This window comes from Ranitomeya variabilis, chromosome 4 (genome assembly GCF_051348905.1).
Source record: "Ranitomeya variabilis isolate aRanVar5 chromosome 4, aRanVar5.hap1, whole genome shotgun sequence".
Lineage (NCBI taxonomy): Eukaryota > Metazoa > Chordata > Amphibia > Anura > Dendrobatidae > Ranitomeya > Ranitomeya variabilis.
This window is the reverse complement of record NC_135235.1, coordinates 209,235,645-209,254,227: the sequence shown is the minus strand read 5'-3', so window position 1 is coordinate 209,254,227 and position 18,583 is coordinate 209,235,645. Positions and strand designations below refer to the sequence as shown.

Here is an 18,583-nt window from a genome sequence, read left to right as displayed (position 1 = left end):
TTGAAGACGCCGCTCGCCTGCACGGTGTCCGCAGACAGATGGGACGCAGCGTAAAGAAGAGCCGGGGAATTCTTACCTGGGAGCATCAAAGCTGTCGTACGATCCGACCGTGTAGTGTCTGAACAGCCGCTTGGCTTTATCACTCCGGCTCTCTGGCACAAAAACAGGGATAAAAAAAAATAAAAATAAAAAATGAGTCTTTGGGTTATTTTACAACATTTTTGACCAATATAATATTTATATAAAAAAAAGAACTAAAACAGTAAAACAAAGAGCAAAATTCATCATTATTAAATCCATTTTTTTAAATCAGGGTTTTATTTTAAATATTGTAAATATTTATTATTTTTATGTACTGTATCAATCCACATAAATAACTTTTCCACTTTTTACAAAATGTTTGATTAATGTGATATTTATTTTTTTTTAAAAAGAACTAAAACAACAAAACAATAAAACAAAGAGCAAAATTCATCATTATTAAATCCCTTTTTTTATACATCAGGGTTTTATCTTAAATATTGTAAATATTTATTATTTTTGATGTATCAATCCACATAGATAAATAACTTTTCCAATTTTTACCAAATTTTTGGTTAATGTGATATTTACGGAAAAAAAAAGGACTAAAACAACAACACAATAAAACAAAGAACAAAATTCATCATTATTAAATCCCTTTTTTAAAAAATCAGGGTTTTATTTTAAACATTGTAAATATTTATTATTTTCTAATGTATCAATCCACATAAATTAAATATTTATTTCAATTTTTACTGTGATCAAGCAGCTACTTTCTATTCTCTGCAGCTTTGCCGTATAGACTGGGACAGAATAAAGAGATGACATAAAAATGGATTCACTCCATATTAATATTATAAATAACAATAATAATAATAATAATAATAATAATAATAATGATTTTTCCAAACCTGGCACCCCCCCCAAAAAAAAAACATTTTACTGGAAAGGTAATGAATATAATATTTAAAGGGGATGGCACCAAATAATTTCACAATGTAAACTGCCAATCACTCAAGTGCAAAATGGTCTACTTTGCTGAAAGTGGAGAACCCCTTTAAGTGATACGAAAAGGATGGTGCAATGAGAAGTTCACCGCGTTCTCCGCCGTCCGTGTCCTACGTACGTTCAGCGTTCTGTCTACATAATAGATTTTATTTGATTCCCATAGGATAATTGCTCACATTACTTCGCGAGCCTCTATGAAGTCACCTCCATTATTCTAGCCCGCACCACACAAAGAAAGCTTCATAGTCACCCTCAACGTCTGCTTGGGTTAATTCATCACACAGCCACGATCATGCGTAAGAAGCAAAATGACAAATCTACTGATTATATAGCTGGCACGGTGCCCAGGCATCTCTTATCGTGCCACAAGTATTCTCTCCGTAGAGCTACCCTGCATTGTACTGCAAATCCCATTGTCATCATGAGCACTACAGGTCATGACATCAATTGTAAACACCAGAGGAGAGAATGATTCATCTGGATGTGCAGTTCCTACTGGTGGCCACCAGGCGGCAGCAGAGCTCTATGATTTTTAGATAAGGGGAACATAAGGTGACTCTCCAGAATGGTGGGCACCGGTGTGATCCCAGCCTCACGTTCCTGGAGTGATGGAGCCGGGAGCTGTAGCTGTGTTACATTCCCATCCCTACCGCTTGCTTTTCTCCCATAGTGACTGCTTTATTGGATTATTCCAAGTAGGTTCCATTAAGCAATTGCTATTTAAGCCATTTCCTATGGTTCATTAAAGGCGATCCAGGTTATTAATACTTTCTCTGGGATCAGGAAAAGAAATAAAGTTCTCGATAAATTATGGTGCATCTTACATTTCACAACTGGGACATTTGTTTTTCATGATTTTATTCCAGGGAGCGGTAAGTTAATTATTTTTCCATAGTATGAGAGTCGCAGTTTTTGAATGACACCATTCATTTTACTATATAATGTCCAAAAACAAAAAAAATCGAAAAAAAATCCAAGAGAAAAAATATATACGGTAAATTTGCAAGTGTTTTTTTGGAAATTCATTGCAAAAATGACCTGGACAGTCAGTAGTGTGACCTGCCAGGGGCACAAGAGGGGAGGTTACCGTGGGCCCACCTAAAAGGTGGGGTCCACCCGGAGTGACCGCCATTCTGAACTGTATCAGCATGTTCTGCAATAGAGGTATCCGTGCCCTGCCCATCTCCGTATTATTAGGCTGCATGTCGCCTTAGACTCGTGTCCTACAGAACAGTAGATGGTGCGATCATGGCCCGGTATTGCTCTACCTGTGTGGAAATTTTAGGGCTCATCTAGACGTCCATGGATCAGGGTCCGATGACAGATCTCAATGTCTGACCTGGCCACTGATCTCCTGACTGGATCATGACAGCTTCATATGTTTCTATAAAGCTGTCACGCTCGGGTCGGGACATCTGCGGCCAGTCTGTGCATTGCGGACTGAGGTTAGACCAGAATCCATGGATGTCTGCATGGACCCTTAATATTTTATTTGCATCAATTAACAAAATTCCAAATAAATGAACAAAAAAGACAAATAAATCACATCAATATTTGGTGACCACCCTTTGTCTTCTAGGTACCATTGCGCATCGTTTTTTAAGGATCTCAGCATGAGGCTGTTCCAAACATCTTGGAGGACTGACCACAGATCTTCTGTGCATGTCACTTGTCCGTCCCTTCCTGTGATGCTCCACAGACTGTGTGATGCTGAGATCAGGGCTCTGTGGGGGCCGGATCATCACTTCCAGGACTCCTTGTTCTTCTTCATGACATTGGCTAGATGTATGGAGTTTGAATCAATCAGACGTCTCCTGATGGTATTACAAGATGGAACTGATATAGATGTGTGGTGAGCACATTGAACCCTCAGGTGCTTCACAGAAGTTTATAACATTGAGTCGTAAAAATAAAAAAAAATTAATTTTCCCCACAAACATGTTTTCCCCACAAATATTTCATTTTCATAAGGGTAACAGGAGAAATCGCACCATATAATTGTTGTGCATTTCCTCCTGAGTGCACAGATACTTAATATGAGGGAGAAAACTACTGTTTGGGCGCACGGCAGGGCTTGGAAGGGAAGGAGCATCATTTGACTTTTTGAAGGTAAAATTTCCTGGAATCTTTAGAAGACGTCATGTCTAGAGATGAGCGAATATGTTCGGAAAATGAACATAGACTCAGGGGCTGTGAGTTCACAGCCAGTGAACTCACTTCAGTTTTCTGACGTCAGAGTGAGCTCTTTGGAAAATTTTCCCATGGCGCTCACGCCGACGTCAGAAAGGTGAAGTGAGTGCTCAGTGTCTGCTGGATGACAGGCTGCATGGTCGCATCATGTAACCATGCAGCCTACCATCTAGACGTAGCAGAGCTAGACCCATCATGGGACAAATGGATTAAAAGCATCTCTGCGGAAAGGTGAGGAATACTGTTGTTTGATTTTTACCTTTTTTGCAGATGACAAGGGCATCGAGGGAATGGGCGAGGCCGTAAGAATGGTTTAATTAAGATTATTAAAGGAGTCTGTGTCTTTCCTTCTGCTGGTTACAAAAATTGCGCGGAAGCCCACACCATTTTTTTCTGGAAAATAATCTTTTATTAATTAAATACATGTACAGTAAGCTGCACACACACTGTACTAATTGTATTTATCACAGACATCTGTATATCTATCTATTCTATGTGTATATATTCTATGTAATCCATCTATTCTATCCTGTCGGCTCCTGCAGTGATTTCACAGTACACGGCAGATGAATTACCGTCTTTTCTTCTATCTATCTATATAATATATATACAGTGGGGCAAAAAAGTATTTAGTCAGTCAGCAATAGTGCAAGTTCCACCACTTAAAAAGATGAGAGGCGTCTGTAATTTACATCATAGGTAGACCTCAACTATGGGAGACAAACTGAGAAAAAAAAATCCAGAAAATCACATTGTCTGTTTTTTATCATTTTATTTGCATATTCTGGTGGAAAATAAGTATTTGGTCAGAAACAAACAATCAAGATTTCTGGCTCTCACAGACCTGTAACTTCTTCTTTAAGAGTCTCCTCTTTCCTCCACTCATTACCTGTAGTAATGGCACCTGTTTAAACTTGTTATCAGTATAAAAAGACACCTGTGCACACCCTCAAACAGTCTGACTCCAAACTCCACTATGGTGAAGACCAAAGAGCTGTCAAAGGACACCAGAAACAAAATTGTAGCCCTGCACCAGGCTGGGAAGACTGAATCTGCAATAGCCAACCAGCTTGGAGTGAAGAAATCAAAAGTGGGAGCAATAATTAGAAAATGGAAGACATTCAAGACCACTGATAATCTCCCTCGATCTGGGGCTCCACGCAAAATCCCACCCCGTGGGGTCAGAATGATCACAAGAACGGTGAGCAAAAATCCCAGAACCATGCGGGGGGACCTAGTGAATGAACTGCAGAGAGCTGGGACCAATGTAACAAGGCCTACCATAAGTAACACACTACGCCACCATGGACTCAGATCCTGCAGTGCCAGACGTGTCCCACTGCTTAAGCCAGTACATGTCCGGGCCCGTCTGAAGTGTGCTAGAGAGCATTTGGATGATCCAGAGGAGTTTGGGGAGAATGTCCTATGGTCTGATGAAACCAAACTGGAACTGTTTGGTAGAAACACAACTTGTCGTGTTTGGAGGAAAAGAATACTGAGTTGCATCCATCAAACACCATATCTACTGTAAAGCATGGTGGTGGAAACATCATGCTTTGGGGCTGTTTCTCTGCAAAGGGGCCAGGACGACTGATCCGGGTACATGAAAGAATGAATGGGGCCATGTATCGTGAGATTTTGAGTGCAAACCTCCTTCCATCAGCAAGGGCATTGAAGATGAAACGTGGCTAGGTCTTTCAACATGACAATGATCCAAAGCACACCGCCAGGGCAACGAAGGAGTGGCTTCGTAAGAAGCATTTCAAGGTCCTGGAGTGGCCTAGCCAGTCTCCAGATCTCAACCCTATAGAAAACCTTTGGAGGGAGTTGAAAGTCCGTGTTGCCAAGCGAAAAGCCAAAAACATCACTGCTCTAGAGGAGATCTGCATGGAGGAATGGGCCAACATACCAACAACAGTGTGTGGCAACCTTGTGAAGACTTACACAAAACGTTTGACCTCTGTCATTGCCAACAAAGGATATATTACAAAGTATTGAGATGAAATTTTGTTTCTGACCAAATACTTATTTTCCACCAGAATATGCAAATAAAATGATAAAAAAACAGACAATGTGATTTTCTGGATTTTTATTTCTCAGTTTGTCTCCCATAGTTGAGGTCTACCTATGATGTAAATTACAGACGCCTCTCATCTTTTTAAGTGGTGGAACTTGCACTATTGCTGAATGACTAAATACTTTTTTGCCCCACTGTATATACATACTGTATATATAAATGTGTGTGTTGCTGACATCTATATATCTACTGCATGTATTCTATGTGTATATATCTATTTTATCAATTCAATTCTAACCTGTCAGTGTGATTTTACTGTACATGGCACATGAATTACCATCTTTTCTATCTATCTAATATATATACATACTGTATATATAAATGTGTGTGTCGCTGACATCTATATATCTATGTATTCTATGTGTATATATCTATTTTATCGATTCTATTCTAACCGCTCAGTGTGATTTTACTGTACATGGAACATGAATTTCCGGCTTTTCAAAGGACATCAGTGCGTAAAAATCAGACAGCACTTGCATGGTCCGAGTGCTGTGCGATTGTTTTCTCTCACCCATAGGCTTGCATTTGCGAGACTTGGCCGAGTCTCGGTGACAATCGCAACATCCTGCGATTTTACACGAACGCCGAATACGAGTGAGAAAATAAATGCTAATCTGAGCTGCCCCATAGATTAACACTGGGCTGAGTGCTATGCAATGTTTTCTCGCATAGCACTCGACTGTAGTGTGTCGCCAGCCTTCATCAGCCGCTTCTGTGCTATAAATAATTTAAAAAAAAAACGGTGTGGGTTCCTTTGTATTTTTGTTAACCAGCCAGGCAAAACTTACAGCTGGGGGCTGCAACCCTCAGCTGTCAGCTTCAGCAAGGCTGATTATCAAGAATAGAGGGGTTCCCACCCCATATATTTTAATTATATTTGAATTATTTTGACAACCAGCCTTGCTAAAGCAGACAACTGGGGGCTGGTATTCTCTGGCTGGTAAGGGGTCATGGATATTGACCCCCCAGCCTAAAAATAGCAGCCCGCAGCTGCCCAGAAAAGGCGCATCTATTAGATGCGCCTTTTCTGGCGCTTTGCCCGGTTCTTCACACTTGCCCTGCAGCGGTGGCAAGTGGGGTTCATATTTGTGGGGTTGATGTCACCTTTGATTTATCCAGTGACATCAAGCCCCTGAACTACTAATGGAGAGGCATCTATAAGACACCTATCCATTACTAATCCTATAGTTTGCTGGAATAGTTTGTGGGTGCCATGTGATATTGGCAGAGCCCCTGAGGTGCCAGATCAACAGAAATCCCCTATATGTGAACTCATTTTACAAATTACACTCCCCAATGAATTCATCTAGGGGTGCAGTGATCATATTAACACCACATGTGCCTCACAGAATTTTATACCACTGAGCGGTGAAGAAAGAATAAATTACATTTTTACCACTAAAATGTTGTTTTAGCCACAAGTTTTTAATTTTTCTAAGGGCTAAAAGGATTTTTTTTTACAACAAACTGAGGTCCTTTTTATCCCTGAGTGCGCCAATACCCTACATGTAATCGAGAAATATTTTTCATGCACAGTGCAAAGCTTGAAAGGAAAGGAGCACCAGATTTTAATGTTATGGTTTGCAGGTGCTATGACCCACTGGGAGAGCCCATGAGGTGCTAGAACAGCAGAACTCCCCATAAGTGACCCCATTTTACAAACTAGACCTCTGAATGAATTAATCTAGGGGTGCAGTGCAGTGAATATATTGACACCACGGGTGTGTCACAAAATTTTATACCATTGGGTAGTGAAGAAAAAATAACTACATTTTTACCAACAAAATTTTGTTTTAGCCCTAGATTTTACATTTTCACGAGGAAGTCGGCAAAAATAGCACCAAAATTTGTTCCATAATTTTTGCTGAACGTGGCAATACCCCATATGTGGCTGTACAGTACTACTTAGCCACACGGAGAGACTCAGGAGGAATGGAGCGATATTTGCCTCCTGGAACGCAGATTTTCCTAAAACAATTTGCAGACTCCATATAATTGCTCGAAGAGCAGAATCCCCCCACAAGTGACCCCATTTTGGAAACTATCCCCCTTGGGGAATTTACAGTTGTGCTCAAAAGTTTACTTACCCCAGCAGAATTTTTGCCTCCTTCGCCGTTTTCCGGGGAATATGAATGATAACATCAGAACTTTTTCTCCACTCATGGTTAGTGGTTGGGTGAAGCAATTTATTGTCAAACTACAGTGTTTTCTCTTTTTAAATCATAATGGCAACCCAAAACATCCAAGTGACCCTGATCAAAAGTTCACATACCCTGGTGATTTTGGCCTGATAACGTGCACAGAAGTTGACACAAATGGGTGTGACTAGCTACTAAAGGTAACATTCTCACTTGTGACCTGTTTGCTTATAAACAGTGTGTGTGCATAAAAGCTGAGTATGTTTCTGGGATCCAGACAGACTCTTGCATCTTTCATCCAGCCACTGACGTTTCTAGATTGTGAGTCATGGGGAAAGCAAAAGAATTGTCAGCGGATCTGCGTGAAAAGGTAGTTGAACTGTATAAAACAGGAAAGGGATACAAAAAGATATCCAAGGAATTGATAATGCCAGTCAGCAGCGTTCGAACTGTGATTAACAAATGGAAAATCAGGGGCTCTGTAAAAACAAAACCACAGTGTTAGGTGTCAAGTTCCCAGTTCCCACCGCTGCACAGGGGGAATCTCAGACCATGTCTTCTGCAGTCTCCCATTCTTCCCCAGCCGCAGTGGAGTCTGCTCAGCAGAGATGTCGGTCGCAGTGTCTTGCTTAAGCTGATTCTGTGCGTCTGGTTGCAGCTGCTGCCCCAGGTTCAGCATTTGTAACCAGCATTGATCCGAAGCGAGCAGACGCTCCAGGGACTAAGTCCTGCTTTTCGTCTACTGAGCATGCCCGTGGGACGACCTCTCATTGGAGGTCGGAGGTCACATGCTCAGGTCCTGTAGCGTCTCCGATTGGACCACTAGGAAGGTCCCGGAAGGCTACATCTATAAAAGGTTCACCTCCTTACATACTGGGTGAAGCTAATCCGTGTGTGTTCATTTGATACCGCCATATACTGGCCGCCATTACTGAGCAGCAGGTGTCATATCTGCACAGTGGACCTCGGGCTGCGAAAGCACCTTATATCTTCCTTACTACTATTTGGTGCGTTCCGCTAGCCCTAACATTATACTAGCGACAGGGTCTGGCTAGTAATGGTGGGCAAACAGCGACTGCAGCGGTACATCCAGTGGCTGGAGGGCAGGTTGGCGGCTCTCAACCTCAGCTGTGAATGTTACCGCAGTAGTTGTTCAGAATTCTAGCATGGCTGCAGCCAGTTTGTCCACTGCCACCCCTGTTCAAACCTTATCCCGCCTTCCGTTGCCAGATAAGGTTTCTGGTGACAGTAAGCTGTGTAGGGGATTCATGAGCCAGTGTGCAATACACCTTGAGCTCCTGGCTGCACGTTTTCCCACAGAGCGGGCAGAGGTGAGATTTATCATATCCCTCCTGTCGGACAGGGCATTGGAGTTGGCAACGCCACTGTGGGAGTGCGACAATCATGTGAGGCAGAGTGCTCTGCGGTTCCTGAGCACTCTGAAACTGTCAGGACTTTGAACATTTTTTATTACCTTTTTGTGCATTACTGCCCTTTTCCAAGATGGCGTCTTTGGTCTCATGTGCACTGTGTCTTCCTGCTATAAAACTCCACCCCAGCCTTCAGTCTGTGCTAGAGTATTCTGCTTTGCATCCAGCTCCTGACCTCTGGTGACTCCCTGGCTATATACCTGCTCCTGTGAACCTGTGGGGTTATCCTGCTACTCTGCTCTGAGTTCCTGCTGCATACTCAAGTTCCAGTAATCCTCCTTCATCTGCTGCTCGTATTTACTTCCATCTGCATTTGCTGGACATGTAAGCTGTTGCTGCTCTGCAAGAACCTGAGACTATTACCCAGACCTCCCTGGTTGAGCTAAGATATTATTTGAGCTGCCTTATAAGCATATCTATCTGTGTTATGGACAAAGCAAGGACTTATTCGTGTCAAGTATCCTCAAGAATAACTGTGCTTCATAGACTTTCTGCATGATTGCATTTTCCTCTGAAGTTTCCTATAGACTGCTGAGCTGCATTTGATATTTGCACCAAGTGTTGTGGACTTGAGTATCTCTCTGCACCTGTTTGAATCACCGTGTGATAATATAGACTTTACCACTTATAAAACTGTGTCCTGTAGTTGTCTTGTTCCACGCAAAGAGTCTCCTGAGTTATCCCCCATAATTATTACAGGAAACTCTAGCCTAAAAAAAAAAAGGAGACTGCTGGAACATTGACTGCAGAAAGCGGACTAGAGCAGGTGTTTTCCATAATTAGATCACCGCAGAAAGATGTGGAAGGTCTGCAAAAGAAGTTTGAACTCAATCAACAAGTGTTTGGACAGACTTTGCAGGACTTATGCACCCGCATGGCAGCCCAAGAAAACAAACTTGCTGGCATAGAGTCCCAGTATGGATGGGCTTTTCAGGACATAAGCACGCAAATAGCTGCACAAGCGACTTTTCCCTCTGGGCAACCACCACCAGCTAGCCCACCTAAGTTGCCCCCATTCAGATTTAATGGTGATCGCGACAAATTTCGTGGCTTTGTGAATCAATGTATGCTATATTTTGATGTGCATGCTGACCGTTTTCCTAATGATAGATCCAAAGTATTGTGTGTAATAATGCTGCTGACAGCACGAGCGCTCGCCTGGGTGATTGAGTCTCGTGACCCACGGTTAAATAACTTGGATGATTTCTTGGCCGCTATGGCATTAATGTTTGATGATCCTAATCGCCATACAACCACTGAATCTGCTTTATTGTCTTTACGCCAGGCAAAACGTTCTGTTATTGAGTATGCTACTGAATTCAGGAGATTAGCATTAGATACCAATTGGGACAGTTATGCACATTTGCCTATTTTTAAAAGGGGTCTGTCTAATATTGTAAAAGATGAACTAGCTCGCTCTGAGTCACCACAAGAGCTAGAGACATTTATACAGCATTGTGTGCGCATTGACATTCGCCTTACTGAGCGTAGGCAGGAGAAGTTTGCTGCATATAACCATATTTCTAACTTTTCCCTTCTTCCAAAGAGCCTGCAGGTAAAACATCTCGGGAGGTGGAGGAGGTGCCCATGCAAATTGATTCCGTTCAGAGGCGCAAGATCAATGAGCGCCGGGAGCATCGCCTTCGTGAAAGTCTATGTTTCTACTGCGGCCAGTCTGATCAATTGTCCCAAGTGTCCTAGACGGCCTAACAAGGTGCTAGCAGCAGTAGGGGAGTATGACAACTGTGATGATGAATCTGACTTCTCTGAATGTAGCCTGCCTTTAAACGCTGTATTCCATTCACTTTCTATGACTTCACCCCCCAAGGAGCTTAAGGAAAAGAACTCTCACTGTTCTCTCCCTATTAAGATCCTGTGTTCAGGACAGTGGATTTCCAGGGCAGCTATGATTGACTCTGGTGCAGGTGGCAATTTCATGGATATCGCATTTGCCAAGGAACAGGGTATTGAAATTCAGCAAAGAGCCTCTCCAATTACCATGGAAACAGTGGATGGGTCACCTTTAATCTCTGGGCCTGTGGATCAGGAGACCGTACCCCTTGAAATTTTGTTGGAGCCTAATCATCAGGAGCAACTTTCTTTCTTGCTAATTTCTTCTCCTCATTTTCCTGTGATTTTAGGCATTCCTTGGTTGCGTTCTCAGAACCCAATTATCAACTGGGAGACCAAGGAGATTATCTTTCCAACAAGGAGCAACTCAGCCTTAACAGAAGCTGTCCCTGAGTCCACGGCTACGGAACCACATGTACAGGTATTTTCTTTACCTCCAGCATATAAAGAGTTCTCTGACATCTGTGACAAGAAGAATGCAGATCAGCTTCCTCCACACAGGCATTATGACTGTCCCATTGAGTTGCTTCCTGGGGCAGCTATTCCTTTTGGTAACGTATACCCTTTGGCGGCACCTGAGCTTCAAGACTTAAAGGAGTATATTGATGAAAATCTGGCCAAAGGCTTCATACGTCCTTCTTCCTCACCAGCAGGGGCACCTATCTTTTTTGTTAAGAAGAAGGATGGGACCCTGAGACCCTGTGTTGACTATCGGGAACTCAATAAGGTAACCGTACGAAACCGTTACCCTTTGCCTCTGATTCCCGAATTACTGGAAAGAGTCCACCATGCTAAGGTGTTCTCTAAACTGGATCTTCGTGGGGCTTATAATTTGGTGTGTATTCGTCCAGGGGATGAGTGGAAGACAGCATTCAGATGCCGGTATGGATACTTTGAATCTCTTGTGATGCCCTTCGGGCTTTGTAACGCCCCTGCTACGTTTCAACACCTTGCTAATGACATTTTCAGAGATTTGTGGGACCAGTTTGTGGTGATCTATTTGGACGATATACTAATCTTTTCTGACTCTCTACAGGAACATGAAGAACATGTCAAAACTGTTTTAAGACGTCTGAAAGAGAACCATCTGTATATTAAGCCGGAGAAATGCGAGTTCCATTGCTCTGAGATACAGTTCTTAGGTTATATCATCTCTCCCCCGGGGCTGAACATGGAATCTGGTAAGATTCAGGCTATCCTTGACTGGCCGGTACCCAAGAACGTTAAGGAGGTCCAACGTTTTATTGGTTTTGCAAATTTCTACAGACGCTTCATTCGAAATTTTTCCCATATTGTCCGTCCCATTACTTCCTTGACAAAGAAGGAAAAGCCCTTTAAGTGGTCATCACAGGCTCAAGAAGCTTTTGATCGGCTTAAGATCTGTTTCACATCAGCACCGCTGTTGATACACCCACATCCAACACTTTCTTTCATTGTGGAGGTGGACGCTTCTGATAATGCTTTGGGGGCTATTCTCTCCCAAAGAACTGGAGAGAAGGGTCTGCTACATCCTTGTGCTTTCTTTTCCCGTAGACTAACCTCAGCAGAGAAGAATTACGACGTGGGAGACAAGGAATTGCTGGCTATTATTGTGGCTTTCAAAGAATGGAGGCATCATCTGCAAGGAGCTGCACAACAGATCATAGTGCTAACTGACCATCGCAATTTAGAGTTCCTTAGATCCGCTAGATGTCTTTCTCCTCATCAGGCTCGTTGGAACTTATTTTTAAATCAATTTAACTTTGTTATCTCGTACCGTCCAGGTTCTCATAATGGGAAGGCTGATGCTTTATCCCGAATCCATGCTGCGGATTCCGTACCTGGAGCCCCGTCCAAGACCATTCTATCTGATGCCAATTTCATCGGAGTTATCCACAATCAGGACTTGTGGAAGGAGTGCAGGGAGGCCTATGACGGTGATGTATTTCTGGCCAACCCACCTGTGGATATTAATCTTGTCTTTAAGGGTGGCATGTGGTTCAGAGATCGACGTATCTACGTCCCTAAGGTCGTCCGTCTGCAGATCCTCAAGTTGGTACATGACTCAAAGTTGGCTGGTCACAGGGGGGTACAGAAGTCACAAGAGTTCCTGAGCCGATTCTTCTGGTGGCCAACTTGCCTGAAGAATACCAAGGACTATGTTCTCTCTTGCGAGGTATGTGCTCATTACAAGACTCCTCATGTGGCACCTACGGGTCTTCTACAACCATTACCTGTTCCGTCCCGCCCTTGGGGGTCTATATCAATGGACTTTATTGTGGAGCTGCCTACATCGGGGGCATGAATACAATCATGGTGGTAGTTGATCGCCTGAATAAAGCTGCTCATTTTGTTCCGTGCACCGGCCTCCCCTCAGCTAAAGATACAGTGAACTTGGTTATACAGAATGTCTTTCGGTTGCATGGGGTTTCAGATGAGATCATCTCTGACCGTGGAGTGCAGTTCACTTCAAGATTCTGGAAGGGGTTTTGCTCTGCACTCAATATTAATGTCTGTCTCTCTTCCGCTTACCATCCTCAGACAAATGGTCAGACTGAGCGTACCAACCAGACGCTGGAACAATATCTAAGATGCTATGTCAGCCATCTCCAGGATGATTTGTTGGAGTTGCTGCCGTTAGCCGAATTTTCATATAACAATTCTCAGAGCGCCTCCACTAAATTTACACCTTTCTTTGCCAATCTGGGTTATCATCCGTGTATCTTACCTAGGTCTCCAATTAATTCTCTGGTTCCAGCAGTGGAGGAAAGGCTGACTGCGATGAGGCAAAATCTTGAGGTTCTGAAGGAATCCCTGACCACAGCTCAAGAACGTTATAAGAGATCGGCATACTCAAGTTCCAGTAATCCTCCTTCATCTGCTGCTCGTATTTACTTCCATCTGCATTTGCTGGACATGTAAGCTGTTGCTGCTCTGCAAGAACCTGAGACTATTACCCAGACCTCCCTGGTTGAACTAAGATATTATTTGAACTGCCGTATAAGCATATCTATCTGTGTATTGGACTAAGCAAGGACTTATTCGTGTCAAGTATCCTCAAGTATAATTGTGCTTCATAGACTTTCTGCGTGATTGCATTTTCCTCTGAAATTTCCTATAGACTGCTGAGCTGCATTTGATATTTGCACCAAGTGTTGTGGACTTGAGTTTCTCTCTACACCTGTTTGAATCACCGTGTGATAATATAAACTTTACCACTTATAAAACTGTGTCCTGTAGTTGTCTTGTTCCACGCAAAGAGTCTCCTGAGTTATCCCCTATAATTATTACAGCCCTGCTTACAAGCTTACCAACTACGAGGAAGAAAAATGGGCTGCCTGGTCGAGTAGCCAGAAGAAAGCCATTACAGCTCAAATGCCACAATGTATCTTGCCTACAATACGCAAAACAGCACAGAGACAAGCCTCACAACTTCTGGAGCAAGGTAATTTGGAGTGATGAGTAGTGTTGAGCATTCCGATACCGCAAGTATCGGGTATCGGCCGATACTTGCGGGTATCGGAATTCCGATACCGAGATCCGATACTTTTGTGGTATCGGGTATCGGTATCGAAACAACATTAATGTGTAAAAGAAAGAATTAAAATAAAAAATATTGCTATACTCACCTCTCCGACGCAGCCTGGACCTCACCAAGGGAACCGGCAGCGTTCTTTGCTTAAAATGCGCGCGTTTACTTCCTTCTGTGACGTCACGGCTTGTGATTGGTCGCGTGCCGCCCATGTGGCCGCGACGCGACCAATCACAGCAAGCCGTGACGTAATTTTCAGGTCCTGAATGCAGAATTAGGCATTCAGGACCTGAAATTACGTCACGGCTTGCTGTGATTGGTCGCGTCGCAGTCACATGGGCGGCACGCAACCAATCACAAGCCGTGACGTAATTTTAAAATGCGCGCGTTTCCTGCCTCCCGTGACGTCACGGCTTGTGATTGGTCGCGTCGCCCATTTGACCGCGACGCGACCAATCACAAGCCGGAACGTAATTTTAAAATCCTGAATGCCTAGAATTAGGCATTGAGGACCTGAAAATTATGTCACGGCTTGCTGTGATTGGTCGCGTCGCGGCCACATGGGCGGCACGTGACCAATCACAAGCCGTGACGTCAGGGAAGGAAGTAAACGCGCGCATTTTAAGCAAAGAACGCTGCCGGTTCCCTCGGTGAGGTCCAGGCTGCGTCGGAGAGGTGAGTATAGCAATATTTTTTATTTTAATTCTTTCTTTTACACATTAATATGGATCCCAGGGCCTGAAGGAGAGTTTCCTCTCCTTCAGACCCTGGGAACCATCAGGGATACCGTCCGATACTTGAGTCCCATTGACTTGTATTGGTATCGGGTATCGGTATCGGATTAGATCCGATACTTTGCCGGTATCGGCCGATACTTTCCGATACCAATACTTTCAAGTATCGGACGGTATCGCTCAACACTAGTGATGAGATCAAAATTTACCTTTCTGGCCACAACCATAAACGTTACATTTGGAAATAGGTCAACATGGCCTATGATGAAAGGAGCACCATTCCACGAAGGTGGATCGCTGATATTTTGGGGGATGTGTGAGCTACAAAGGCACAGGAAACTTAGTCAAAGTTGAAGGAATGATAAATGCAGCACATTATCAGCAAATACTGGAGGCAAATTTGCACTCATCAGCCCGGAAGCTGCACATGGGACGTACTTGGACGTTCCAACCTGACAAGGATCCAAAACACTATGCCAAGTCGACCTGTCATTGGCTACAGCAGAACGAAGTGAAGATTCTGGAGTGGCCATTTCAGAATCTTGACCTCAATATCATTGAGCCACTCTGGGGAGATCTCAAGCACGCAATTCATGCTAGACAGCGCAGGATTTTACAGGAACTGTAGGCTTTTTGCCAAGAAGATTGGGCAGCTTTACCATGTGAGAAAATAAAGAACCTCATCCACAACTACCACAAAAGACTGTCATTGATGTTAGAGGGGGCAATACACGGTATTAAGAAATGGGGTGTGTGAACTTTTGATCAGGGTCATTTGGATGTTTTGGGTTGTCATTATGATTTAAAAAGAGAAAACACAGTAGTTTGACAATAAATGGCTTCACCCAACCACTAACCATGAGTGGAGAAAAACTTTTGGTGTTATCATTCATATTCTCTGAAAAAAAGGGCCAAGAAAGCAAAAATTCTGCCGGGGTATGTAAACTTTTGAGCACCACTGTATTTACAGGTGTAGTGCCGATTTTGACTCCATGGGTATTTTCCAGAAACAAGCAGCATTGAATGTTGCCGAATGAAAATTGCAAACTGCCGTTGTAGTGACCAGTACGCTGTAGTGACCAGTACGTTGCAGTCACCAGTACGTTATGCCCAGTCCATGCTTCTGGAGACACGCACCCGTAAGTTAAGTGGGATTTCATCGCTTCAGAAATGCCAAACGTGGACTCAATATGTGGTTTAGGCACACTGGGGCTCAGAAGGGAGGGGGGCATTTGGATTTGAGAGCAGAGAATTTGCTTAATTTCTTTTGGTGGGCAAGGAGCCATTTCATTTTCCAGAGCCTTTGTGCTACCAATAACATGGAAGACCCCTATATTTCCGTTAACACATGAAAGACCTGAGTGGGGACTTGCTTTTTTTTGTAAATTAAGTTGAAGATTTTATTGGGAACATTTTACATAACGTTTGGGATCACATTTATCCAGTGGTCTAAACTGAGCACTTACTTTGGGCTTCCATCTAAATCTCTGAGTGACGTGATTAAGATGAAACCCCTGAGGAATCCATTCACTATAATGGGGCAGCAGAGTTTCTCTGGACTCCGTCTGGCTTCTGTTCAGCGGTGTTCTTTTCAGAAGTGCACAAAACTTTGTGTGACTGCACTTTTATGCAATCCTAAAAAGACTGAACACCACCAGATCACAGGTCAGACGGTGTCCACAGTGCCTCAAACTGCATCATTATAGGGAATCATCCGCCGGAGGTCCCATCAGACATATTTCAGAGATTTACACGGAAACCCCGGTGTAAGTGCTCAGCGGAGAGAGCAGGATAAATGTCCGCCGAGCCTTACTGCAATCTTTCTGAGGCAGAATGAAAAAATCAACAGCAGGTGAAGAATTGGTTTTATTTATTACGCCATTCCTCCTGTGGTATAAGTGATTAGGCAACTTTATTCTTCGTGTCGGTGCGATTAGAGCGATACCAGATTTATTTCATGTTTTTATGTTTGGCTGCTGTCACACACTAAAATGATGATTTTTATTGCAAAAAATAATTTTTGCATCACCACATTTTGAGAGCTATAATTTTTCCATATTTTTGGCCCACAGAGTCATGTGAGGGCTTGTTTTTTGCGGGAGGAGTTGACAATTTTAGTGGTAACATTTTTGGGCACATGACATATTTTGATCGCTTTCTATTTGGAGTTTTGGGAGGCAGAATGAACAAAAACCATGAATTCAGGATTTTTTTTTGAGGGGGGTTTATGCCGTTCCGTGTGTGGTAAAATTGAAGGCAGTTTTATTCTTCAGGTCTGTACGATTACAGCGATATCTCATTTATATATTTTTTATGTTTTGGCACTTTTACACAATAAAAATCTATTTTATAGACAAAATAATTATTTTTGCATCGTTTTATTCTGAGAGCTATAACTTTTTTATTTTTCCGCTGATGGAGTTGAATGACGGTTTGTTTTTTGCGGGACAAGATGACTTTTTCAAAGGTACCATTTTTATTTATATCTTTTTTTTATGATAAAGCATTGTTTTTTGCCCTTTTTCTTTTATTTTTTTTGGTGTTTACTAAAGGGGTTTTATAGGTCGGGTTATTGCAGATGCAGCAATACCAAATATGCATACTTTTATTGTTTTTTTTTCATACATATATTTATTTATAGACACAATATCTTTAGATTTTTTTATTTTATTTAATTTTTTGAAAATATTTTTACAATTATTTAACTAAAAAATTGTACTTTTTTTTTTTTTTACTTTTTTACTTTGTCCCACAATGGGACTATAATTTTTTACAGGCTGATGGCTTGTAAAGTATGGGGATGCAGCAGAATCCCCATGATTTAGAAACTGTCAGCTCTGCACTGACAAAGAAAGCTGCTGATCATGCACTGCAGATGATCAGCAAGTTTCCTAGCTCTGGTGACCCGAATGTCATCATGATGACCATGGTGGGAATTAATATTTGGAGCACATTGTCAGTGTGAATTGATTTGCAGAATGGGGTTCATGGGTCACGTTGGTAATCTGAGCCCGCTGGACGAGAGCCCTGAAAACCACCTGTTATCTGACTGCCTCTGCGGTTCTTCTTTTGACTGGCACATAGTGTGTCACGCCATGTCATGATTCATGATGATGTCATGCCAGGCCGGCTAATGAAAAGAAGAGCTGTAGATGCCGTCAAGAAAGTGGTGGTTCTCAGAGGTCCCGTCAGTGGGCGCAGATATGTAATACGGCTTCTGTGGGAATGTGGCAATTTCGATGTTTCTTTCTTTTTTTCTGCCACATGGGTTAATTATTTCTTAATTTTTCAACTAGCCAAAAAAGTAGGGATTATTCAAACTTTTATATATTATTTGATATTTTTTTAAAAATATGTTTTACCCCACTCGAGGACTCATTTGATCGTTTGTCCTATGTACTGCAGTATTTAGAAGAAATGATGCCTAGAAAAATATTTGAAATTGAGAGTCCTCAGTGGTTGATACCTTTTAATGGCTAACTGAAAAGATGGTAACAAATTGCAAGCTTTCGAGACTTCTCAGGCCTCTTCATCAGGCATAGACTAAGGCTGGGGTCACACATGGCGTAAGACAATACGCCACGTATTATACGTCCGTACTACGGCCGTAATACGGAGAA

General features: G+C 42.6%; 1 protein-coding gene across 1 annotated transcript in view; it reads right to left on the bottom strand.

The window, feature by feature from the left end:
• The window catches only part of SHANK1 (SH3 and multiple ankyrin repeat domains 1), a 537,634-nt gene that overhangs the window by 204,928 nt on the left and 314,123 nt on the right, over nt 1-18,583 (bottom strand). The window contains exon 14 of the mRNA XM_077259811.1: nt 77-152. Within this exon, the coding sequence (XP_077115926.1) occupies nt 77-152 (76 nt within the window). The remainder of the gene's footprint in view (nt 1-76; nt 153-18,583) is intronic.